Here is a 24970-nt window from a genome sequence, read left to right as displayed (position 1 = left end):
AGACTCATATCGTTTATATGTTCCTTGTTTTTTAAAGGCCCTCCTTATGTATGTCTTATCTTTCTTTGATTGTATTACACATTTCTATACCCAGTGTGCCTACTATCATGTTGGTCCAACCAACCAATCGTACAAGTTATCCTTGCCTGATAATGCCAACCAGCCAGCCAATGGAATCCCTCAAGGCCACTTTGCATACACACACCTTTCCTCATCTGGCCAGTCTTTCTCCCTCTGAACAGTGTCGAGTCAGAACACGTGTTTATATGTAACCTGTCTGTCTCCACACACAGGCCTTCAGCCACTGGCACGCTGGGTTGAACCCAGGTTTGGATGTGTTGGCCTGGGGTCTGTCTCCTGACCCTCCTCCTGGTGACTGGGGCGAGGGAGGGAAGGGCCAGTGTCTCGGACAGCTTCAGAGACTGCAGCCAGTTCTTCTATATGCGGACCCCGCCGGCTGGCGTCCGGGGGGGAGGGCTGAGGAAGATCTGCCAGCGCTACGCAGCCGAGCCACGCTACGCCACCCTGTACGACGCCAGCCGCCGCCTCCCTCTCTACTCCGCCTACACCTTCAAGAAGTCGGACGGGAAGAAGAGGATGGACACGCCCTGGATGTACGAACCTCAGGTAGACTCTTCATAACACACACACAGACACACACACACATAACAAACTGTAAAACCTTCCCAACTGATATTGTTTAGACAAAAAACCTTGTCATCGTTTCCTCATGCATCCCTCAGTCATGTGATGTAGCTCTCCTGACAGCTAGCGTCCCACAGCGAGGCAGGGGAGATGAGGGTGCTGCCCCCCATCGACGACCCCGCCCCCCTGATAGAGGAGAGCCAGGCCGTTCTGGCCGACTACACGGATGCCGTGGAGTACGAGAGGGGCCCACTGACAGCACCAGTCCGACCCGGAGGACAAGTCCTCCACCTACACCCTCACCAACACCGTACCCCAGGTCAGTGACTTCCTGGACGCTTCCTGGAGCCCATACATGGACGTGGTACGTCGCCGTCTCAACAACTTCTGCCGGGGCATGGCTTTCGTGGTCACCGGGGCGACTGTATCCGGGGCGACCATCCGCCGGGGGAGCGAGGATCGGCTGGCCATCCCCAAGCACCTGTGGTTGGCCTACTGCTGCCCGAGGTTCGACCGCAACTCTCCGTACGAGGTGCGCTTCATGTTCCCCAGCTACGGGGGCTACGCCCTCAACCAGAAGGAGGGGCACAAGGTGGTGGAGGTGCCTCTGAAGACTCTGGAGAGCTTCCTGAAGACCCAGACCCACATGGACAGTGACCTGACCATCTTCTATAGGGACTGTGTGTCAGAAAACCCCTTGAAGAAAAAGAGAAGATCGACTTGAGGTGTGGACATGCATTGCTGTGTGTGCGTACGTGTGAGTGCGATTGGTTAACACTTAAAGTAGCACTATGTTAACCTGTGGCAGCGCTCTGTTTTCACAGGAACACTAACTACAAATGAACGCTATGAACTTGTAAAAGAACTTTGCATAAACGTGGTTAGAAAAAGTGTTCCATGAAGCAACAGTAATGATATTTTAATAAAGCTGATAGGAAAAGTTACAAGTCAGTAATTCCAAAGTTTATCAGGGCTTGAGTTCTTATAATTGTATGATTGTCAATAGTTTAGAGGTGGAAATGTGGAAGTGGACAAAAAAAGACTTAAAACAACACTTAAGTGTTGAGTCCCCAAAAGTAGAACCACATTTAGTCATTTAGCAGACACTCTAATCCAGAGAAAACCATGCATGAATAGCCTGGAACTGTGCTCTGAAGACACTGAAGACATTACCCTCCACCGAACAAAGATAAAGCTGACTGAATGAGAAGCGTTTCTTTGCATCTTTATCAAAGTAGATATACTGTCGCTGTAGCGTGTTATATTGTCTGGAACAAAGCACCACTCCAGTTTGTGCTGGACAGGAAATTGCTGCTCTTGTCCAGACTGAGGTACATAACTGGGGGATATCTGTCAAATATCTGTCAACATATGCTGATGAGAGAAAATGTAGTATGCTCCAAACTGAGTTGGGAATCTTAAAGAATCAAATGTGATTAGCTAAAAAGGGGCTGGATGCTTTATGTAACAGTCCATGTTACATAAACATGGACTGAAACTCAGTCCCCCCAGAAACTCCATCGAAACCCACCAGTGAGTCATAAGCAAACTAAAACCTGAACACAACAAAAAGAATGTTCTTGCGGGTTGGAGAACAAACAGACGTCCCGTGGTTTCCATTGACTTCCTTTGCCTGACATCGACTGAGCACAGCTGGGTTGTGACCTGAAGACGCTGACAGCGTCTGACACAGGAACGTCAGTGCCTCAGCCTGGTGGTGCTCATTCACACGTTATACTGTCAGCTGTGCTTCCAATGAGATGAACCAAGAGGCCTTGACGTGGGTGTCAGTGCAGGTCACTGGCGTCCAGGTGTGCTTCGTGGAATGAGCACACCAGGAGCGGGGACGGAGGGTGGTGCTCTCGGAGCTTTTGCATACTCAGTCTAGATTAGAGAGAGCAAACGTTCAGAGTCGTGTCGGGGTTTCACTCGGATCCACAGGCACCGCCAGCTCCGGAACATTCCCTCCCCGGCACGCGCAGACACTCAGCGGGACACAGAGACACACGGAGAGCCGCCAACGCGCACCGAGAACATCCGGGGGAATCTTCTACGTTCATCCTTTCGTTTAGCCATCCGTTCATCCGTCCGTCCTTTTATCCATCCATCCGTCATTTTCGACGACTGAGCTCCATCTCGTGTCCACGTCTTTTTCCGCGACCTTCCCCAATCGTCATGACCTCCGTCTGGGCGCGGCGGGCGGCGGGGGCGGCCTGGCTGCTGGTTGCCGTGGCGACGGCGGGGGTGCGCGGCACGGTGGAGAAGGAGCTGTCCCCGGAGTGCCGTGAGTTCCTGTACATGGGCACGCCGCCGGTGGGCGTGGAGCACCACGCCCTCCGGACCATCTGCCAGCGCTTCCACAACCGCGCTCGCTACGTCACGCTGTACGACACCACCAACCACGTGCCCGTCTACTCCGCCTACACCTTCAAGCGCTCCGACGGGGAGAAGAGGATGGACGTTCCCTGGATGTACGAACCACAGGTATTTCTTTGGTATATTCTTCTCGTTCGGTGACTTCTTTTACAAGCTGTCCATGAAACCATTCCGCCTTCAGTATGGCGGACTAGTTTGCATGACTCCTTGTTTGAGTTTAGTGTCCCTGTCTCCTCTGTCCGTCCTCCAAGCTGTCGACCTTGTCGGACACAGGCGAGATGCAGTCCTTCCCACTGGGCTACATGCACATGAACTTTGAGGACGCCCAGGCAGTGTTGAACGACTACTCCAACGCCATCCTGTACGAGAGAGGCCAGCTGAACCCTGACGAGCACCAGGCCAGCCTTGACGACAAGGCCGCCACCTACACCCTCACCAACGTGGTGCCACAGGTCAATGACACTGCAATGCAGAACGATAAACTACCATACTTAATGTAACCGGGGTCCATACTAGATCAGGGGTCGCATTTATCAACTAGACCAGGACCGACCAGACTGGACCTGATCATACTAGACTAGAGCACACCCGACCAGAACAATCCTGATTAGATCAGTCCTCACCAGAACATGCTGCACGATACTAGTCCTGACTAGAACCTAGACCAGACCACACTTGACTGAACCAGGCCGGACCAGACCAAACGAAACACCACTGAAAATTGCAAATTTGTCTTCTGGTCTTCCATTGTTTAACCTCCGCTCACCCCAACCCCCCCTGGGTGCAGGTCCATGTGTTCGGGAGCAGCCCCTGGAAGGAACAGGAGCATTTGGTCCGCAGACGTCTCAACAACTACTGCCGCGGCACGGCCTACGTGGTCACTGGGATCACCACGTCGGGGAACATGATTCGCCGGCACAATGTGGACCGGTTGGCGGTCCCCGCCTACCTGTGGTCGGCCTACTGCTGCATCCGCTACGACCGCAACGCCCCCTACGACGAGCGCTACAAGTTCCCAGCCTTTGGCCACTACGCCCTCAATGACAAGGACAACAACCAGGTCCTGGAGATGTCCGTGAAGAAGCTGGAGGAGTTCCTGAAGAAGTCCACCTACGTGGACAAGAACTTCCAGATCTTTCTGGATGACTGTGTGCCCCCAGGTTCGGCCTAGGGCCTCACAGTGTCTTATGTTGGGTGTACCCTCATGAGAGACATATTGTTAGTACAAAGCCATGCCTGATCTCACTCTCACAAGATGTGTCACGTGTTATCCTGTTGGTGCTGTCAATCAACCCAGGTCTAATAAAGTTTGTTCCATTTACACTTGTTGTTTTGTTGATTGTTTCACCCGTGATTTTGTCACTGCTGATTGAGTATAGTATAAGCTAGTGTGTGCAATGTAGCCCAACCACAAGAGCAGTCACTTTGAGACAGCCAGTTCATTATTTCCGTTTCTAAGCACTCATGGGATTGAAAGATGTGAACAACAAAGACCACCAGTACCGGTTCACACGTACACACCCCATGTGGTTGTGAACAGGAAGTGATGTTAATTCAAGCTGATCTCGGCTTGGTTGAGATGACAAATTACTTCTGGCAGCAAACTATTTCCGAGCTTAATCTGAAATTTGTGCCAAAGTTCAAGTATTTGAAAATACTTCAGATGTCATTTCACCCAGTGGTTGTCTCCTTATATGTCAGGAAGTCTGTTGCATCTGTTCACCTCAGGTGAAAAGAGGCATTGTAGTAACGCCTAAAGGCTGAAGAAGGCTCTGGTCATGCTCTCCCTAATGGAGTCTGGCACAGACAACCTAGCGAACCCCCACAGGACAGAAGACTATGTCATGGATCATCAGTAGTACAAGGTGTGAAGGGCAGATAAAAGACACATTCCATTTCATGTCACTTTGAAAGTCATAGTAATTCACATGCCTAATTTACTGAGAGACAAGCTTGTGCTTAGCACATTTGAAGCTACTGTCATAGGTTATCTGCTGCGGAAGCTGAGGGCTGATAACGTTTACTAGCCTTTACACTTTGAATACATGGAAACTAGGACTTGACAATGTGAGTGTGTGTGAGGCTATGGGGCGTGAGGTAGATCAAGGCACAAACGCTTGGACAGAGAGAAAGTAGCAAGTTAGACATCTCAAGCCATAGACGTGTGTGTGTAAAAAGGAAGGGGGAAAGTTACGAACCCCATGAATTGAGACAAGCAGACTAGGCCTGATTGAACAGTAAAGGACAGGATAAACGGGAGAGAGAGAGAGAGAGAGAGAGAGAGAGAGAGAGAGAGAGAGAGAGAGAGAGAGAGAGAGAGAGAGAGAGAGAGAAGAGTGGCTAGCCAACATCGTCATGAGGAGTCACGCTTCCGTCTCGTCCGTGGCCGTCCTGGCGTTGCTGGCCTGCGTGCGGGAGGCCGGGGCAGGCGTGGTGGAGGACTTCAACCACGTGCAGCGCTGCAAAGACTCTCTCTACATGGGCACACCGCCGAGAGGCTACCTGGCCGGCACGCTGAAGAAGATCTGCCAGCGCTACGAGGAGAAGCCCTGCTTCGTCACGCTCTACGACCCCCACAAACACATCCCAGTGTACTCCGCCTACACCTTCAAGAAGACCGACGGGCAGAAGACAGTGGACTTTCCCTGGATGTTTGAGCCGCAGGTTAGTGAGTGCGTCTGCATGTGTGTAGGGTGGTTTAAGTCATCAGATGGGTTCGACAAGCACCCTGTTATGACATCTTCTGTGGAATGTTTAGATGTTGCAAAATTGTATTCACGTTTTACTGAAGGATCAAGGTAATTGGACTTGTCACACCAATACCCTGGTGTTGCATGGAGAGATAATTCAATTGCTGCAGCAGGCAAATTGAGAAGTTAAAGGAGATAAGCTGCTTGTGAATGGCTTGTGAGTTTGCGTTTCAATAAGGTATTGTTGTCAGATCTACTCACGCCTTGGGCTTTGCAAATTGAAATTGTATGAATGTGTATGCCTGCAAATTCATTCTGTGGATGTCAGTGAATTCTTTTTACATGTGCGCCAAAATGTGCCTTGCCCAATTCCAAGGACGAGGGAGGATAATGAGCCTTCACTACAAATCAGGGGCAACAAAGACGACTGTATTCAGCTCAGAGAAATGTTTAGTGGATAGTCCTATGTCAGCACTAAACAAATATCTCTCTTCTCTATATTTCTCTCTCTCCTTTGCCATCCACCTCAACCTCCCTCCCTCTTTCTTACTTTCTTTCCCTTCCCTCGGACACTCTTTTACTTCCCCTTCCCATCTCCGTGTCCCCTCCTCTCTCTCTCTCTCTCCCTCTCTTCCTCCCTCTCTTTTCCTTCCTTCCCCTCCCTATTGTTGTCTCCCTTCCTCCATAGCTGGCCTCAGAGAAGGGCAGCAACAACATGGAGCCCTTCCCCCAGTCCGCACACATGCACATGAACTTCGAGGACAGCCAGGCGGTCCTGGAGGACTACGCGGACGTGGTCCAGTACGAGCGCAGCCACCTCAACCCGGACGAGCACCAGGATGACCTCGTGGACAAGGCCTCCACCTACACCCTCACCAACGTGGTGCCCCAGTTCAGGGAGTTCAGCATAGGGCCCTGGGCCGAGCACCAGGACCTCATCCGCAAACGTCTCAACAACTACTGTCGAGGACGGGCCTATGTGGTCACGGGGGTCACGACCTCAGGGAACATGATCCGCCGAGATAACATGGACCGGGTGGCGGTGCCGGAGTACATGTGGTCGGCCTACTGCTGCACGGAGTACGACCTAAACGCACCCTACTTCCTTCGGTACAAGTTCCCCGTGTTCGGAGCGTACGGGCTAAACGACCGTGTCAATAACCACATGGTGGAAGTTCCCCTCAAGAACCTGGAGAAGTTCCTCAAAGGTCGCATGGACGTGGACAAGAACTTCCAGATCTTCTACAACCACTGTGTGCCTGACCTTTAAGTTGTGTGCCCATATGGGGCCCATATACTTAAACATAAAATGCACATATTCTTTGTGTAAAATGCTGTTACATCATGCAATTAAAATATAACTCAAATGAACTCAAATTAGTTTTGTCTGTTTTTTTGGGGGTGTGAGAAATTTTAACTTCCCAATAGAATTCCTTTGACTGTTAAAATAAGGGTGTTGATAAAAATGTAAGGGAACTGATGTGGACAACAGGGTAGGAATATTCATTGGTTTGTTATTGCAGTAACGTCATGGTTTTCAGGCCTCTGCCATCTTATTTCTCCACCAGATGGCAGTGTCGTCACACTCATGATAGCGGCGAGGCTCACTCTGGTCTCAAGTAGGCCTACCTAACAAACTGTCTCATAATACTTTAATAGAAATCTGCATTCATCACAAAACACAATGATCTTACGCCAACACTTTATTTACATTCCCCAAAAAAAACCAGTTCCTGTCTACATACTATTCCAGAACTTTCGCCATGTCATTTCCTCAAAGTCTGAGGCAAACAGAGGTTATAGAAGGAACTGTGATCCAGAGTCGACACCTTCTTCCAGGACACCCACCCTCCGCCTTGCACCTCAGTCCTCCCTAAAGGAGAGCCATGGTAGTGGGGGTCCATCACCAGCAGGTAGCTCCCCTGGCCTCCCGTACACACCCCCAGGATCCCCTTGGAGGAGTTGTCTCTGTCCCCCCCCATCATGACTGGGGACCCGTGTGTCTGGAAGTGCTTGTGGAGCTCCTCCACCGCCTTCCCCTCGAGCTCAGCCCCCCCACCCCGGACGTGAACCACCCTGCAGGGCACGTCGTAGAAGTAGTCCAGCACCAGAGCCGCCTCGAACGTCCCTATCCATCCCCTGGAGCTGGAGAACGACTTAGGCTTGTCTCCCATCTCCACCAGGGCTTGTTGGATCTCAGGAAGACTGGGTGGGGCTCTGCAGCTTTGGTCCTTCGGTGGGCACCAGCTCAGACACAGCCATGAGGAGATGGTCTGAACAGTGCGGTAGCCGCAGCCCCAGCCCTGGTCATCCTGCCCGTCACAGCCGTAGTGGTAATAATGGCACTCCCCTGATATCTGAGAGCATTTTATGGTGTCACTGTCTGACACTGGCCTTGGAAGTCCAGATTGAGCATTCTTCAGCAGCGTCTCTGTCCAGTTAGCTTGGCTTTTAACTATATGTCGGTTCGTTCCAACCGTTCTCTCTCCCCAATCTATGTCTTGATCGGATACTCCTAGTTTCAAATCCATCTTTGCCTTGTTGTCACCCATGTCTGTTAATTTATTTGCTTAGCATTGTAGAGTCACATTGTGAGTGTTTATTCTGCCTAAGAGTAGGCTGAAGTCCACTGTTAGGAGCGACTCAAACGCTTGCGGTGCTGATACAAAATACGTCCCCCTGTAAGTAAGGGATTGTGGTATTTTGTTCCGCTCTCTTCTCAATTGGGATGGACAGGGAGGCACAAAGTAGACGTATCTGCTGCGCACCTGCAATGAATTGCCAATTAATTGAATTTCACTAAACATAGTCTGGCATACAGTGAGGATGAGCTACACTCTTTCATGTAAACCGTCATAATTCAATTCTGACAGATTAAAGCAGACCTTAACTGCAACAATATAACGCATCCGTTGGAAACATGATATCACGTTTAGAAAGTTTTTCATTTTATTTGATTATGGCTTCTCGTGTACGCTCGGACATCGCTGGAAATCCTTACAATAGGCTCGAGATTCTTCCTGACGATATATTCGTAATTACCTCTAACCCGAAGTTTGTTCCTACTCAATCACAAAGTCCTAACATACTTCAGAGTATCGTTGACCCAGAGGTGAAAGACGGATTTAAGATCGAATGCGGAGAAACAAAAATGCAAATAACGGTAAAGAGGGAATTCTTCGAGACGAGAGGCATTTGTTTTTCACCAGACCTACTTCATCTGGGCGAGAATTTGACCTCAAGCGGTTCCTGCAGGGCTGTTTCGGAAGATGATAATGAAATTGTCATTTCGTCGGAGTTACTAGGCTGTGGGAGTAAGTCGAGGGTAAGGAATGTGGGCAAGCCAACAAATAATATAAATTTGCCTATGGGTCATTTACGTGAAAAGAGTTGACCATAGGCATACCTTCTTGTGTAAACGTAACATAAAGCCTATTTTACAGGTGATTGGTGACTGGCTGGTGTACTCCAACGTGCTGGTGTTGACACCTGGCTTGTTCATAACTCCTAGAGGTATACTTATATTCACAGGGGCTAGAACAGTCATACCTATAGAGTGCCACTATAGAAGGTGAGGCCTCGCTTTTGACTTGCATGGTCAATACTGTCAAAACTTCAAGCCTTCCAATGATTCATACAAATGTTATATTTTACATTCCATGATCCGCGTTTCTCATGCCTTACCTATCGTTAGCCTGTGTAAAATGAAAGATTTTCAGTGTTGATGGTACAAGTGTCATTCCCGTGTGACAACCAGGAAGCAGAGAGTGAGCGGAGAGCCTCTATCCCCAACATGGCTGCCTATGATCTCCACCATCACTGCTTTCGGCCTACTGCACTTCACCCTCCGTACAATGACTTGTGAGAGGCCTTGACAGCTGTTCAGAAACGTGTTTTTGACTAAACAAATCTCAAAACGCACACAATTGAAACACTAAGTATATTAGATACAGAAATTATAAACGTTTTCACTTTAAGGTCTTGTTAAACGAGGCTTAAGTTGGCTTTCTGTTTTCCAGATGACTGGAGCTCTCCCCGCAGTTCCTCTGTCTACCAGCAGGGGGAGCCAGTGTTCCTGGAGGCCAGTGTGAAGGCACCGCTGCACCCCCCACTGAGGCTCTTCATTGACAACTGCGTGGCCACCCTCACCTCTGACCCCCTCTCCTCACCCAGCTACAAGTTCATCACCGAACATGGGTGAGGGAAAGAGGCCAGCAGTGGAGACTAGTTTCAGAAGGAGTTGCTGGCTAGAATCGAGAGAGAAGAGAGAGAGAGAGAGAGAGAGAGAGAGAGAAACGAGAGGAATTGACGAGTTCAAACATGGTTCGTCCTGTGTTGAATCAAATTAAAATGTAGTCATTTAGCAGACGCTCTTATCCAGAGCGACTTACAGTAAGTACAGGGACATTCCCCCTGAGGCAAGTAGGGTGAAGTGCCTTGCCCAAGGATACAACATTGTTTTGCACGGCTGGGAATCAAACCGGCAACCTTCTGATTAATAGCCCAAGTCCCTAACCGCTCAGCCACCTGACCCCCATTGTTGAAGGTGTCTTGTGGACAGCCTGGTGTCTCCCTCCCAGTTCTACCCCAGAGCAGGGGGGCCAAACACGCTTCGTTTCGCCGTTCAGACCGTCCAGTTCAGCACGGAGCCTGGAGACCAGGTAACGACGATCGCCGTGGTTGAACCAACCATACCTGGCTTGGTTGATCAGACGTTTTGTTTCGGGAGGACTTTGCAGGGCGTCTCGTGCAGCTTTCCACACCACGAGGCTGTCTGTGACCATGTGACCTTCCCATATCCACAGACCTTCATCACCTGCCACATGAGAGCTACTCTGGCACGCAGACGCCCTGACCCCTTCAACAAGGCTTGCTCCTTCCATTGGCCCTCTTTTAGGTCAGTACACACACACACACACACACACACACACACACGGATAATCACTTTGTTGATTACATTTATGCATTTTACAATGATTGATATCTGATTGTATATGATTGAAACTAACGTCTAGATATAATAACGTTGTTTTGTCATTCAGGCTCAGTTTATACGCCGATTGTTCTTAACTCATAATGGCGTTGCATTTTCTGCTGCTGTTTTTCAAGTCAATAAACACCCAGTTCTGAGCTGTTCTAACAGGGTTCGCCTGTGTCTGGCGTTCAGATGGCGAGCCCTGGAGGGGGACGGTGCTGTATGTCTGTGCTGCCACGATAGAGACTGCTCAGGACAGACGCTAGCCAAGAGCACGACGCAAGCCCACCTGGACACAGGTGACACCCACCTTTCAGATACATATGGCTGAGTGTGAGGTAAAAAAGGGAGTCAGGTGGCTGAGCGGTGAGGGAGTCGGACTAGTAATCCGAAGGTTGCCAGTTCGATTCCCGGTCATGCAAACTGACGTTGTGTCCTTGGGCAAGGCACTTCACCCTACTTGCCTCGGGGGAATGTCCCTGTAAGTCACTGTAAGTCGCTCTGGATAAGAGCGTCTGCTAAATGACTAAATGTAATGTAAATGTAAATGTAAAAGCCTGTGTGATTTTGTTCTAGACTGATTCATTTAGTATTCAAACTCGAAAGCACTGGGAAGTCGGAATTACGGAATGAGGATGATGCATTGTGACATGTCTGTGACTTTCATCTTCATGTCATGTCTGTTCAGTGAAGGAATCAGACACCATGGTTGGTCCTCTTCAGATTCAGCCCAGCTCCTATTGGATGGATCACCTGTCACTCATTAAGGACCTGTACAGATTGAACTTGAATTGAACTCAAAAATAATATATCTTGCATAGAAACCTACAATAATAAAGGGAGAAACTGGGATTCTATTGAACATATTGAATACTCCACAGTAACTGACTACACCACAGTTTTACTGTTGGTTGAACAGCACCTGAAAGCTTGAGTAGCCTACATTTCTGAAAATGTAATTTTTTCAAGAAACGTCTTGCTCGTCTGATTTTCCTCACAATGCTTTATCATGGAAGAGTCCATACATGTGAGGGTGTGTTTTGGCATGGACAGCTCCATCTCCATAGCGTACAACACGCACGTCCAATTTCCCTTTACCTCCCCAGAACTGCAACCCAAACCAAAATATCCTAGTGAGAACTATATCTCCATTGTGTAACAAGACGAAAACAACGACGTGTAAACTAAACAAGACGACAGGCTAAACAAGCCAGCGGCAGTTCAGCGTCGCATGTGCATCGTCTGAGCACACAGAACTCCAGGTTTTTCCCGTCACAGGAAGCGGGGTCGTTCGTATGCGCTGCAGACTGCACCCATGCAAGGTCATTGTCATACAGTTGTGGGACTCACCGGCTAGTAGACGACACAGAGAGAAGGGATGAGAGAGGGACTATTCGAAAATGTTTTTAAAACACTGCTCAATCCTGCTGTTCACCGATGTGTGACGCAACACCGATTTCATACTGCGAGATCGGTCGTGCTTGGGCCTAAGCTGTTATAGAGACAAACGTTATATGTCACAGTTCACATTTACATTTACATTTAGTCATTTAGCAGACGCTCTTATCCAGAGCAACTTACAGTAAGTACAGGGACATTCCCCCCGAAGCAAGTAGGGTGAAATGCCTTGCCCAAGGACACAACGTCATTTGGCACGGCTGGGAATCGAACTGGCAACCTTCAGATTACTAGCCCGACTCCCTCACCGCTCAGCCACCTGACCCCCCACAGTTCCATTTGGATGAATTGGCCTTGAGTTTCTGGTCCTGTCAACATTCAGAAACCTCAGCTACTTTGGTGTTTATCTGCTGAAGGCGAATCAGATTGAATGTGAGACAGTTCTGACACTTCTGAATGAAGTAGCGAGGTTTGAGAATGTCCAGCCCCGGGCGTGCGGCACACACTCGTCCCCTTTGAGCCCGGTTCATTGTTAATGAAGTCAGGTGGCTGAGCGGTTAGGGAAGCGGGCTAGTAATCTGAAGGTTGTCAGTTCGATTCCCGGCTGTGCAAAATGACGTTGTGTCCTTGGGCAAGGCACTTCACCCTACTTGCCTCAGGGGGAATGTCCCTGTACTTACTGTAAGTCGCTCTGGATAAGAGCGTCTGCTAAATGACAATGTAAATGTTAATCCTCTTCACCCGAGTTAGCGGGCAGCCTGTGTTTCTTGAGGGTGAGCAGTGTTGGGTAGGTCTGAGTGAGATAACTGTCTATAACTGCTGGCTGTGGTAAGGTTGTCAAACGTTATAGACAGAGCAGTGGCAAAAGAACTAAAGAACAACCGCCAACGATCCTGTGAATTGCGCCGTCCCTGAGCGTTTCGGAGGGCAAGCGTCTCCGGTTGACACAATGTTATGCAATGGGAACAGACTGTGTTCGTGACTTGAATTCTGCTCGCTCTCATCCGTTTGAACAGCTGCTTGAAGATAACCTGATCAGGGTTATCCTCTGTCTTGGCACAGTGCAGGACTGTAACTCAGACCTACATGTTTGGTTTTAAAAGGTGCGTGAAAACGTTCAGATCACTTTAAGCCTTTGTCATATTACTGTATCAACATCACAAGGAGCTTGCAGTGCAACCTTTAGAAGTACAAGTTTATGTTCCAGAATGAGGTCAGAAAAGGTATTGACATGCATCACTGTGAAGTTCCTTTGTAGCCAAACATCTACACATCCTGCACATGCTTTGCCTGGTTGTTTATATCAACCAATGAGGCTGGTATCAGAGTCTATTAAAATCTGTCCACACACTGAAAGAGCAACCTGGTATTTATAGATCTTTGAGAGAGAGAGAGGATGGGAGAGAGTGAGCCTGTGTGAGAGGAGGGGGGGGGGGGGGGGGGATCTTCCTAGACAATCAGCAGAGATAGTACAGGGTCTGTCGGGGGAGGATAGCGGCCAGGCCAGAGCCTGCCAAGGTACGAGGTCAAGGTTTCCTCTTTAGTCCAACAGAGTCCTCACCAGCCCCCAGATCACAAGCCTCATCTCACCTTCTGGACCATGACGACTCCGGGGGAGCGGGGGGGGGGGGGGGGGGGGGCATGGGTGAGTCTCTGTGGGGTTGAACCATGTACCAGGCATTAGGATGTCCATGAGAACTATGCTTGTCAACGACCTGATCATGTTTAGGAGCTGGTTTTGGAATTCCGTATTACCCATTTCTCTTAGTCTCAGTGATTTTACTGGATGACAGGTGTGGAAGAATGAGGTAATAGAGAGAGGTTGAATAGGGAGTATGTCCTCACAGTATAGGATGTTACACACGCCATCATTTCCAATCCCCAACTCAGTCAAGCCAGACGGAGAACAAGAGGTTCCTGTCCCAGAAACCCCTCTGGTGTGGGGACAAACCCAGGCAACCCCAGCCCCGTAGCCAGAGCAACTGTCACCGGGCCCCAGGACCCCCCCGGGAGGAGAAGGAGGGACGCCTGGCAGTCCGAAACAATGACTTCCGACCGGCTCCTGTCCTGGCTCCTCACTCTCGGCCCCCGTCATTCTTTCATGAGGAGCTTCCTGTCTCGTGGCGCGCCAGAGTGCAGGTCTATCTGGCCGCCGTCCCAGGGAGAGAGGGGTTGGAGGTGGGGGGCAGACTTTCACTGCTGCTAGTGTTTACTATGTTGTGGATTCCCCCCCCCCCCCCCCCCCCCCGCGCCAACGGGCTGTTTGCAGCACAGACTCCTGGCTGTCTTTGTTTATCATTCAGGGAGAGCAGTGTGTGTTTTTTTTTTTTTTTTGTGGGGGGAGGGGGGGTTGTCCTTGTGTTCTTCAGTCAGTCCATTTCATTTAGTGGATGCCCCCCCTCCCCTCTTTCCACTTTAAAAAAAATCCTAGACTCGGTCACAGCGCCCTGTGGACGCGGAGTCACTGACGGGCCCTCCACTCCAGCCCCCGCGCCCCCTCTCTCCCTCCCCTGTGCTGGCTTGGTCTGACCTGACACATGGCTTGCAGCACGTACCTTCTCCCTCTCTCACCACACTCTCGTTCTGGCTCAGTGAGTTTGAGCAAACAGTCTCATAACCCATCAGGCTGGCCTTTCTTCCCCGTCCTGGGATCCCATAGCGGTCTGGTGGCCCCATAACCACGCTGGGACTGACCGGCGTGGGGTAGAACCAGATGGGTACCTGCAGGTGAAGCCTATGGTTTGAGCCCATAATGATTGTTTTTTGGGGCTTGGTGGCGAGAGATTCAGTGCTGTGTTTGTTTGTTGTTCCTCGTTGCCAGCACTTTCTTTATTTATTTATTTATAAATTAAAAAAAACAGATTCTTGTGAATTTGTTTGACTGCCCGTTTCAAGCCTGTGTCCTGTAATGGCTACCCTAAATGGGTTGGCGAGCAATTTCTGAGAAGCACTGATGATGTTAGAAGTCCCACTGACTGTCCCACGCTGAGGATCTGGATCTTTGTATTTGTATATGTAAACTATACACACAGCATCACAGCCATATGCTTTGTACCGTAACTAGGTCCCTGTAATTGTTTTAGTAAGGCTGTATGTAACACAAAGATGAACTTGTGCCAGGAGTTTCCAGGAAATGTCCAAACCGTTCCTGTTTTAACTAAGGTCAAACTGAGGACAAGCAATGTAAAGAGGGCTCTGAAGGGTCAAAGATTCTGCAAAGCTCTTACGACTTAGTTTTTTCTGGAAACCTGTGCCTGCTTATTTAGCTGGATGATTCCCAGTGGTGTGGTGTGTGTCCACTAGATGGTCTACCTTTGATTGACAGGTCCCCTCCCCAGAACTTCCGGACACCCATTCAAACTTGTCTAGCTCCTTGGCTTAACGAGTGTTCTGTGTGACAACGCTCACATCACAACCAAAGTATTCCATCCATTCCCATTTAACCTATCTTTATTTCCTGTGAGATTCATTGATTTACTCATACTTGGCCCCCTTATTGAGCAAAACCAAGCCAGCAGTATCTAAGTAACCTATGCCTGTATCGCTCACTCATTGTATCACAAGGAAGCCCTATCAAAAGGAAACTATTCCAGGAATTCTGTCTGCCACTGGACCATCAGTCCTGAACCCTGAACCTCAGTTGAACCTGCAGTTTCCTTGAAAGAGTCCCACCAGCCTTCCTGCACACATGCATTCTATTTGGGGGATGGAATGGATACTGTTGGGTCACTCCACGTAGGCTACTGTAATGTTGGGTCTGACCGAACGTGCCATAGAAGTCTGCATATTGTAAAACTGTCTCTTATTCACTGAATATTTATTGAGTGAAAAATTGGTAATTTGAAAGAATCCTAAAACTATTTTGACGATGCTATAAAGACTTCCGGTCCTATAGGGAATTTGGATAAGGTCCAATGTGTATAGTTAAAAAAGTGGTCTGCTGGATTATATAATTACCCATGACTTAAATATTGAATATGTATATGATGTTATCTATAAGTGTGTGTCTTATGTCATATGATATGCAATTTTACGGGTAACGGATATGTGGAATATTAGCCGAGTCAGTTAAATGAAGTCAGAGGATTATTACATTCTGTAGAAAACACTGCTTTGAAAGGGCCAGGCTGACGAGGATGGATTACTTGTTTTTCTCGGTTAGGAAACTTGTTTCCATGTATACAAAACAATCATCACAAAGATTAATCGAGACAAGAACCAAGGATGGGCACGCATTGTGCACATTGGTCATGCGCGGCTCCCAGACAATTGGTTACATGTGGAGACTACTGCTTGTCTTGGTAGGAGGTTGGCGTCTCAACAAGGCTGCAAGGTGTTGATGGGCTCTGCCTAGGACTGTTGAGCACTGATCGCTTTACGCACTGCCATGTGAGTTTTTGTTCTGTAGCAATTGATGCGAAAAAAATATTCACTGGGCCTAATTAGAAACAAAACTTGTTATTGGTAAGGTCTTGTGTTTAGCGTCTTTGTTTATTTATATTTTGTTGTAATTATTTTGACCGTTATTGAGTTTTTTCCATGCGCCCAAGCATTTCTGGATGTCTATTAAGATGTTTAAAAAAACTGTGTTAAAAAGTGATGCTAATTTAGTTGAATAATGGTTCTTAGAGTTTCAATGAGGCTGTAAAAACTGAAGCCAGAAAAGAGAGCATTCCTAGAGGATCATTCATCGAGTTGAGTGGATGGGAAATCACCGGTGGTTTTTTTTAGACTTTATTTACATTCTGGGCCTATTGTTTGAAAACATGGATATTATTTAGATGACAATGAAAGAAAAACATTTCTTCCACTGCAGAGGAAGTCTTTCAGATAGTCATCACAGGACAATGCAACTTTATTTTCAGTCATCAATAAAAAAAATCGAATGGATCAGTTGTAGAAACACCTACCGGATAAGTGCAAAGCCAGGGACAAATCCATAAAAGCTTCGGCTGCAATTAATGAGAATAGACGCACCAATGGGCGAAACGGCAAGGACACAGTGAAGGACTATGCTGAGTCCATTATGGAGTTACCTGGTGAGTAAAACTAAATACCTTCATACCTTCATACTTTCTCTCCTATTGTTCTATGTTGAGTATTTCAATGATTGATGAATGACTGATGATAAGTGGAACTGGCGTTTTGGAGTTCATTCACTGACACTGAATGTGCGTAAAAAGAGCACGTGTGCCTTGAATGCTCAAGTTACCTTGATCCTGGAAGGTAAATAAAAGGTTTAGAGGTTTTGCCAAAGCAGTGATGCAAAGTCTGATAGAACGTTGCTCCGCCAGGCTATTGTGCGTTTCAAGAGCACGACGCGCAAGGACTCATTTACTGGAAACAGCGGTCCAGACGCGCCACGGCACGATTCGGGACTGAACTGACCGATGCTTTCTGCCTGAAAGGAGTGTGTGAATTTTGACGATTATTTTTCGCAATGTATTTGGAAGATGTGGCATCTCTTTGCGAATGTTTCACTTTTCAGGTACAGGTAAGAGCGATAATTTGTCAGATAAGTTGAAGCGAAGTGCGGTTTTTATTCCTGTTCTGTAGGCAACATGTATTTTCCATTCGGTCCGAAATTTTGTGTCAGAGGAAAATTTACATGGCAATAATAACCTTAATAATAATATTTAGGCTACATTAGATAGGCCTATTTATTTATAGTACTTGGGCTATATTTTTTAAGTTGTAAAATCCTACAGACATGTTCAATTCAAAAGGTTATTGGCTAATGGAGTTTCATGAAAGCTGTTTGAAAGTCATTTATGAGGTTTGACGCAGTAGAATTCTGAGAAGCCTTAACACTGAACTTGTGCGCCAGTTCCAGCTCAGAGGCGCGCGTCACGCACGGGATTCCCCCGCGTAGGGCTGAATTAGGCTATTTATTAGTTATTAATTATTTATTGAATTTTTTTTCATATCTATTCCAACAGATGTGGCAGTCAACAACGTATAGCAGACCGATATATAAATTATGAGTTCATGTGTTCCATTATCATGTACCCACGTGAGTTATTAAAATCCCAGCAACTGCAGAGGGATATGGATAAATTTCCTGTTCATGCAGGGATGACTGTGCAGAGAGGAAAATACCCCTTGACGCAGCTCACATTTATGCTGATTCAGTCATTAACCATGACTTGCTGAATTCCTCTTCAGCATGAATTAGCAAAAAAGGAATAATACAAAATAAATAAAATAACGAATAAGGATTTCCCCCATCTAAGATAGGACAATGGAGGAAATGGTGTCATGGCAGCATCACCTGATTGCTGATCTTTCAAAATGCTGCATTTTTCCATGGTGACCTTCACTGAGCTAAGAGCAAGCTCTTGTGGTCTCCCTGAGGAAAACATGACTGCACTGTTGGCCTTCCAATATATATATATATATATATAAAAAGATTATTTGAACCAAGGTCATGTTAGAAGCATAAAAAAATAGTTTTTAAATTCCCCCATCACTCAAAAGAACATCTTGATCTTTCAGCTTGCAGGAGTCACCCTAGCTGTCACAAACCCTTCTGTGTTTGCCAAAGCCATATCAGAGCCAAGTGTCGATCGCAAGCCTCAATCGCAAGCACCTTTTGTAAATAGCAGCAGAATCTTGGCACTCCCTCCCTAATCCTGGCATGGTTCCTGTTACCTTTCACTTTAGTTCTGGCCATACTCAGCACATGGTAGGCGCCCACACACGCCCACACACCTAGTCATTCTCACGTAGACCGTGCTGGTTTAGCAGATCATGAGTCCCTCCGGTTTGTTGAAGGGAATGGTGGAGTGTTGGGTGAGGTTGCATATGTTGGTTTTAACAAGGTCCACACTGATATTTAAATATGTTATGTTTCAGTACTCCTGGAAGACTGTTCTGGGGCAAAAATGTCCGGGAGAGTTGCTCACTAGAAACAGCATCGTCCTACATGTCCATGCAATTGGAAGCTAAGGACTCGCGTATGTTTCTGTGTGTACGTGCTTGTGTGTGGATTCTGTGGATTGTGAGGTCTCTATGAGCCCACATAGATCACTTGTTCTGCCTGCAGGGCTTAAAGCTGATTTATTCAAAGCCCTGCGATAGGACGAGGATGACGCTGACTGTGTTTTGACACGCACGGACGTCATGCGTGTCAGAGCGGATCAAGGCTTGAGGCAGTTCAAGAATCTCACGTGATCTCCACAAAACCACGTTTCAATAAGAGAACATCACCACTGACCTGACCTGACCTGAGAGAGACCTTACTCAGAAGATCACGCACTTGCATGTTCACCATGCAACACGGAGCCTGGTTATCCCCCTCGACGTCGACCCGCGGCTCAGAACACGAGTGCTGATTGAAGATCGTCTCTCGGGAGTTCCTCCTCGAATTATGAATACAGGCTCCGTGCCCATTAGAATGGCTCGCTGTGTTTACTGGCTCGACGTGAGGCTGTGGATGTACGTCCCAGACTCTTCCTCGGAGGCAGAGAGGCCTAGGAGGGATGTGTGTTCCGTGTCATCAGCCGTACAACTGCGTCATACCGGGCGATGTGACAGGCGTGAAAAGCACACATTCAGTGTGTGGCACAGAGGAGCACAAGGGCCAGAGCGCCCACATGATCCGTTCCCCGTTGCAGCTTTGGCAATCTAGGAACTCTGACCATGGTTGAATATAAATTCTGAAGTCACTGCACTTTTTCACCAGACGGTGTAGGGAAATGCATTAGTCCAGGATCACACAACTTGAATCCCACACAAGGCCTCTTTATGCTGTGTCGTCCGGTTGCCTTGCATGAGCTTTAGGGATTGCTCGCCCCTCTACGTGTGTGTCTGCACAGTCTTATCTGCATGTAAATAGTGATAGTCCTGTGCGCTGTCATGGCACTTAGCTCGGGGGTATAAATCAAGTCGAACCTGACCTATCCAGAGTGTGAGCTTATAAACCCGTGGACCCAAGAAGAGTTGCCTGAGACCTGAGAAATACTTTTATTTTCATCATTAAGAGACGGTTGTCAGAAGGGATGGAGCGAGAGAGGAGAGAAAGGAAGATGGAGAAAAGGGGTGAGGAAAGAAAGAGGGGCGGTCACAGAAGACAAGACGCAGACTTCCATGTTCAGCTCAGAGCAGAATATGGAATGAAAGTCTTTGCTTAATATCTTAGTTGCGCTCGCTACCAGAGGTGACATTCCAGGAAGAAGGACGTTCACATTTGTTATGCTTCGGTTGACAAAGTTGCATCCCTCTCTCGTGTGGTCATTGTTGCGTTTGAGAGCAGATACAAGACAGCGTTGGGAGTGGATACACTACACCAGGGGTCTTCTATTAGTTTGGAGCTGGGGCCGGTTCTTGAAACTGAGGCAAAGTCAGGGGCCGCCTATTGAAGAGCCCTGCACTACACTGTTAATGTGGGGACACATGTAGGGGTTCGGATACTTGTATCCAGTAGAGGCTTGAGTATCTTCATATGTGTGTGTGTATATGTGTCTTTCCAGAACTGTTTGCCTTGCTGCTGATGGTGCTGGAGTGGACCCGACCAGTTCTACTGTCTCCTCTGAGACCCATCTGTGACCTGCGGGTCCTTGACCACTTCATCAAGGAGGCACAAGACGCAGAGGTGGCCATGGTGAGGCGCAAACACACACACACGGCCGGATGCGTTTTTTCCGGTGTCAGGGTCTCTTTGTCACAGTCTCTCTCTCTCTCTCTCTCTCTCTCTCTCTCTCTCTGTCTCTGTCTCTCTCTCTTTCTTTTTTTCCAGCGGTCGTGTCGAGAAGGATGTGGCCTTGTCATGCCTGTCACCGTTCCCCAATCGAGGGTAGACTTTGCTGCCTGGGAAACGAAAAATGTGAGTCTCGCTTTGTGAAATGCCTGTGATTTTATACGCCACGATTTTAAGTTCGATTACGAATCCCGCTTGATCCTCCTGTTCCCCGCAGACGGTGGAGCAGGCTCGGGAGGTGCAGGCGGGCCTGTGGCTGCTGAAACAGGCCATGGGCTCACTACAGTCCTCGGTCAGCAACGCCGCACTGCGCGGCCACACAGCCAGCGCTCTGAGGAACATGCTGAGCATAGGGCAGGTGCTGCGCAGTCTCAGCATCCAGGTAAGCTGTGGGTCAAAGGTCAGGGGGTTTGAAAGGGGGTTCGATGAGAACGTGCCCGGTTGTTCAGCACTCGGACTCCTTTTGTATTCGGGGTCTGTCGACGGTGTGTATTCAGCAGGACAGTTTCGGTACATTTATAGTTTCAGGACATTGAATTGGACTCGGTCGCACGTCCTCATAGTGTTGCAAAAGAGTGTGGCATTGTGGGGGTTGCATGAGGAGAAGTCAGTTCTCCGAAAGCAGCAAATCTGTAAACACGAGTTGACAGGGTACACACCAAGGTCCGTTAGCGTCGGACCCGGAACGGACGTTGGAACCGTTGGGTCGAGCGTTCATCAAACAAACATGAATCTGTGTATCTGCTGCCAAGTGAAACATTGCTCGTGACAGTGGATATACATTGAGCCTTTTTGCAAACCCCCCCCCCCCTTTCCAGCGTTAGCTCAAGACTTGTGATATGGAACTTCCCGGATTTTCCTCCAGAGGATTTAAGACGTGGCCTTTTCTTTCTTGTTCCAGGAGTTCACCGCTCTGGGCGCGCTACGCGCCGAGGAGACATGGCGTGTGTCCACCGCCTCCGAGCTGCTCCAGGTCCACGTCAACTTCCTGCGAGGCAAAGTACGCCTCCTGCTGTCCAACGCACCTGCCTGCCACCAAGACGTCAGCTGATTGGTCTTCCCCACCCAAAGGCTGTGCCTAGGCCAATTGGAACTTCCCATGGCAAAGGGGCCGGATTAGACAGTGACCCTTAAGACCCTGTTTGTTGCCTGTGGAGGTGTGGGGACTGGTGTACTCACAAGAGAAACTAAAGCTGACAAGACAGGTTTGCTCCTGGAGGAACGAGGACATGTATAATCTTGGCATATGGACAAGAGGGAAACACAACCAGCAATGTGGCCCACGAGAATGCACTGGCCTTAGCTCTTTGGCACTTTCTAGCACTTTGTGTGTGTGTGTGTGTGTGTGTGTGTGTGTGTGTGTGTGTGTGTGTGTGTCAGAATAAGAGAGAATGAGAGCTCTCTTTGTGTCTGCGAGAATGTGTGTCACAGTACGAGCACAAAAGAATTTAGTTGTAACTTCTTTTTTTTTACCCTAACTCTTCATCGCCTCGCAAATGGACTGAGAGTTTTTATTGACATGCATAAAGGCTTATGACATGACCTGCGGTGATCTGCTACTCAGTCAACCAATCACAACTGGGACTCTTCTAGTTCTCTGTGGCGATCATTGCTCTACGTCTTCAAACATGTTTTGTAACGCTTTTGTAAATGACTATTTATAGAGATTTATATTTCTACTTGTAAGCCCCAATTATTGAGTGTAGTGTTAGAGCATGTGGACCTCTTTGTACTATACATACTGACTGTATACCACTACTGAACAATGTTGTAAACTTTATTTGTACTCAATCATATCCCATGGTGCTCCACCGTTGTCGATCTTTTTAAGTATTTGTAATATGTCTGACTCTGTGTACAGGTATTTAGTCAATTGTCATCCAGAAGAAGAAATTGGACAGCCTGAACAGTAAGGTTCATCTGGGGTGAACTAGAAAGATAGGTCTCACTAGAGAACGTGAGAACTCGGAAGCTGTTTGGTGATTATCTCAGTGCTTGTGTATGTGATCGCGTGTCCATGTATGGTTCTGGCAAACCAATGGTCAAATGGAGGTTGACGCAGATAGGGGGACTTTCCAGGAACAACACTGATTGGTTGTTGTGATGAATTTCCTGCTTGTCTCGCTTCTTCGTTCACACCACAGCCAATCAGCCACGTTCCTGGGAACGGTGGGGGTTGCTAACGTTACGGATCAACGCAGGCCTTCTGTTTTGTTGTTTCCTATTCAAGACTGTTTGCATGTCTTTTTTGTGTATTTTGTGTCCCAATCTGCCAACATGCCATTTGGTATTTATTAATTATTTAATATAAGATATATTTTAGGGCATTTCTGCTTTGTTGGGACAGACAGGAAATATAGGGAGAGAAAGAGTGTGGATATGCAGGAAATAGCCAGGGTTGGAATCGAACCCGGGCCTCTGCGGTGAGGCCTTAGCCTACGTGGTACACGCTCTTACCCAGAGTCACCCCCCCCTCTCCCATTTGGTATTTAGAGACAAAATATTATTCTTAGATACAAAAGGATGTATGAAAAACAAGGCAGGAGGATGTTTGGTGCCCTGTTTGTTTGATAAGTGACTGATCTCTTTCCGTGAGGTTTATAGTCTCTGGCATGCTTCTGTGTGGTCTGGAGCTAAAAGCTTATGTTAACCCTTGTGTTATCTTCGGGTCATTGTGACCCAGCGTCGTATTGCGACAACTTTACCGCATACAAAAACAAAGTGAAGCATTTTCTTTTAACGTTCGGGCTCTCAGACCCCCCACATTAAATTATGCTTAACACTGCCACCTAGTGGACCTCCTCAGGTACTACGTTTACGTGAACAAGTAGGGCTCCAGTACTTAAATATTTGATTTCTGACAATAAAATTTAATTTGGCGCTTATGAATAAACAACATCACAGTCAGGTACAGTACAAAGGTTGAACAAACCCCAAAAGGACATTTATCAAATTAGAATGAAACACAAACACAGTCTTAAACTATGATATGTGCTTGTCTGGCACAAGTCTGCATGCATAACATTATTAGCCAACAGCCGTGATCTTAGTCAGCTACGACGAAAAATGTAATTACAGTCAACACAGCACACACAGTATACAAATACAGACGATGAAACAAACAAAATAAGGAAATCATTTTTCCACAACACAATCAATCCATCTACAACATCCACATTGGATACAACTCCCTCCGTGTGTGTGTATAAAGAGCCAGTCCTCTGCCTAGAAGCCATCACGGTCTGTTTGGATGGATGTGTCTCTTCCTGGTCACTGTGGGTCAGGGTAAAACACTTTGATGTGTATAGCCGAGTTGTTGCGCGTGCGAGTCATGGGCTCCCCGGCCTCATCTGGGTCCTCCGGCTCCAGGTCATCCACCAGCTCCACAGTCGAGGTGTTGGCTGCCAGCTGTAGCGCCCCCTGGCTGCTGGCTTGGAGCTGCAGGGCGATGTTGATGGCCCGGTTGATGGCCAGGCCCAGGCCGTGGACGCAGATCTCCCGGTGGCCTCCACCTTCCAGAAGCTTCTGGCAGCGCGCCAGCTGAGCCCGGAAATCCGTCTTCATGTTGACGTAGACGTCGTTGCGGCGCTTGGGAAGCTTCCTGGGAAGGCGTTTGCGGAGGGTGTACTCGACGGGGTCCATCTCTACGGCCGCGCCATCTGTGGAGGGAGGGGGCACGACCACGGGGGGAGGCTGGGGGATGGAGGCTGAGACTGGGCTGCGTGGCTCAGTCATCTCTCGCTAGGCTGGAGGCTGGTTATGGAACTGGGGACAGTGGAGGAAAAGCCTCCATTTTAGAACATCTCTGAGAATCGGGGTAACAACAAACATGATGAAAATAGGGAGCGCAGTCAAATAAATAATTGAGAAGGTAAAAACAGGAAGCACAATCATTCATTTTTCTACTTTTGACCACTCATAGTGAAAAACACTTAAAAGACGAACATCTTTACACTAATATCAGTCTGTGAGGGGTCAATTCCTAACAGTAGACAACTATAAGCATATTAGCAGACGTACCCAATGATGTGACTGTGGTTGTCCTTTGAACGGAAATATGTGTAATTTATGCACGGATTACTCCATCATCTGTCAAATTCTAACACTCCAGTTATACCTTACGCTGTCTTTTAAACTCGGAATTCTATGTATTTTCGCCTTTGAATCGTTGTTCTGCAGCATCCAAAA

General features: G+C 48.0%; 7 protein-coding genes across 8 annotated transcripts; 5 read left to right on the top strand and 2 right to left on the bottom strand.

The window, feature by feature from the left end:
• The first annotated feature begins 333 nt into the window (after positions 1-333).
• Positions 334-1369, top strand: si:dkey-85k7.11 (endonuclease domain-containing 1 protein). The gene is given in 3 exon segments (XM_067261128.1): positions 334-627; positions 769-899; positions 901-1369. Coding segments are annotated over 3 exon segments (894 nt in total).
• A 1272-nt stretch (positions 1370-2641) lies between these two features.
• Positions 2642-4343, top strand: LOC136967861 (endonuclease domain-containing 1 protein-like). Its single transcript, XM_067261823.1, has 3 exons — positions 2642-3129; positions 3273-3473; positions 3809-4343. The coding sequence occupies exons 1-3, from the start codon at positions 2821-2823 to the stop codon at positions 4190-4192; spliced, it is 894 nt and encodes a 297-aa protein (XP_067117924.1). The 5' UTR covers positions 2642-2820; the 3' UTR covers positions 4193-4343.
• Positions 4344-5201: 858 nt separating this feature from the next.
• LOC136967360 (endonuclease domain-containing 1 protein-like) lies at positions 5202-6981 on the top strand. The gene is made up of 2 exons (XM_067261126.1): positions 5202-5685; positions 6400-6981. Exons 1-2 carry the CDS (start codon positions 5377-5379, stop codon positions 6979-6981), a joined length of 891 nt encoding a protein of 296 aa, XP_067117227.1. The 5' UTR covers positions 5202-5376.
• Positions 6982-7401: 420 nt separating this feature from the next.
• ufsp1 (UFM1-specific peptidase 1) lies at positions 7402-8326 on the bottom strand. Its single transcript, XM_067261650.1, has one exon. The coding sequence runs from the start codon at positions 8261-8263 to the stop codon at positions 7478-7480; it is 786 nt and encodes a 261-aa protein (XP_067117751.1). The 5' UTR covers positions 8264-8326; the 3' UTR covers positions 7402-7477.
• Positions 8327-8670: 344 nt separating this feature from the next.
• Positions 8671-11481, top strand: LOC136967359 (zona pellucida sperm-binding protein 3-like). The gene is made up of 8 exons (XM_067261125.1): positions 8671-9036; positions 9155-9282; positions 9469-9572; positions 9731-9908; positions 10258-10372; positions 10517-10608; positions 10879-10985; positions 11375-11481. Exons 1-8 carry the CDS (start codon positions 8671-8673, stop codon positions 11479-11481), a joined length of 1197 nt encoding a protein of 398 aa, XP_067117226.1.
• A 6075-nt stretch (positions 11482-17556) lies between these two features.
• epoa (erythropoietin a) lies at positions 17557-21849 on the top strand. The gene is made up of 5 exons (XM_067261718.1): positions 17557-17578; positions 20556-20686; positions 20822-20908; positions 21000-21164; positions 21684-21849. Exons 1-5 carry the CDS (start codon positions 17557-17559, stop codon positions 21831-21833), a joined length of 555 nt encoding a protein of 184 aa, XP_067117819.1. The 3' UTR covers positions 21834-21849.
• A 1793-nt stretch (positions 21850-23642) lies between these two features.
• pop7 (POP7 homolog, ribonuclease P/MRP subunit) lies at positions 23643-24970 on the bottom strand. Of its 2 annotated transcripts, none has more exons than XM_067261709.1 (2): positions 24803-24970; positions 23643-24587 (listed from the first exon to the last, which is right to left on the bottom strand). In XM_067261709.1, exon 2 carries the CDS (start codon positions 24515-24517, stop codon positions 24053-24055), a length of 465 nt encoding a protein of 154 aa, XP_067117810.1. In that variant the 5' UTR covers positions 24518-24587; positions 24803-24970; the 3' UTR covers positions 23643-24052. The 2 variants fall into 2 exon arrangements, with proteins under 2 accessions (XP_067117810.1, XP_067117809.1); XM_067261708.1 differs by having other exon boundaries at positions 23643-24547.

The sequence above is a fragment of the Osmerus mordax genome, chromosome 23 (assembly GCF_038355195.1).
Source record: "Osmerus mordax isolate fOsmMor3 chromosome 23, fOsmMor3.pri, whole genome shotgun sequence".
NCBI lineage: Eukaryota > Metazoa > Chordata > Actinopteri > Osmeriformes > Osmeridae > Osmerus > Osmerus mordax.
Note: the sequence above shows the minus strand (reverse complement) of the source record. Positions and strands in the feature narration are given on the sequence as shown.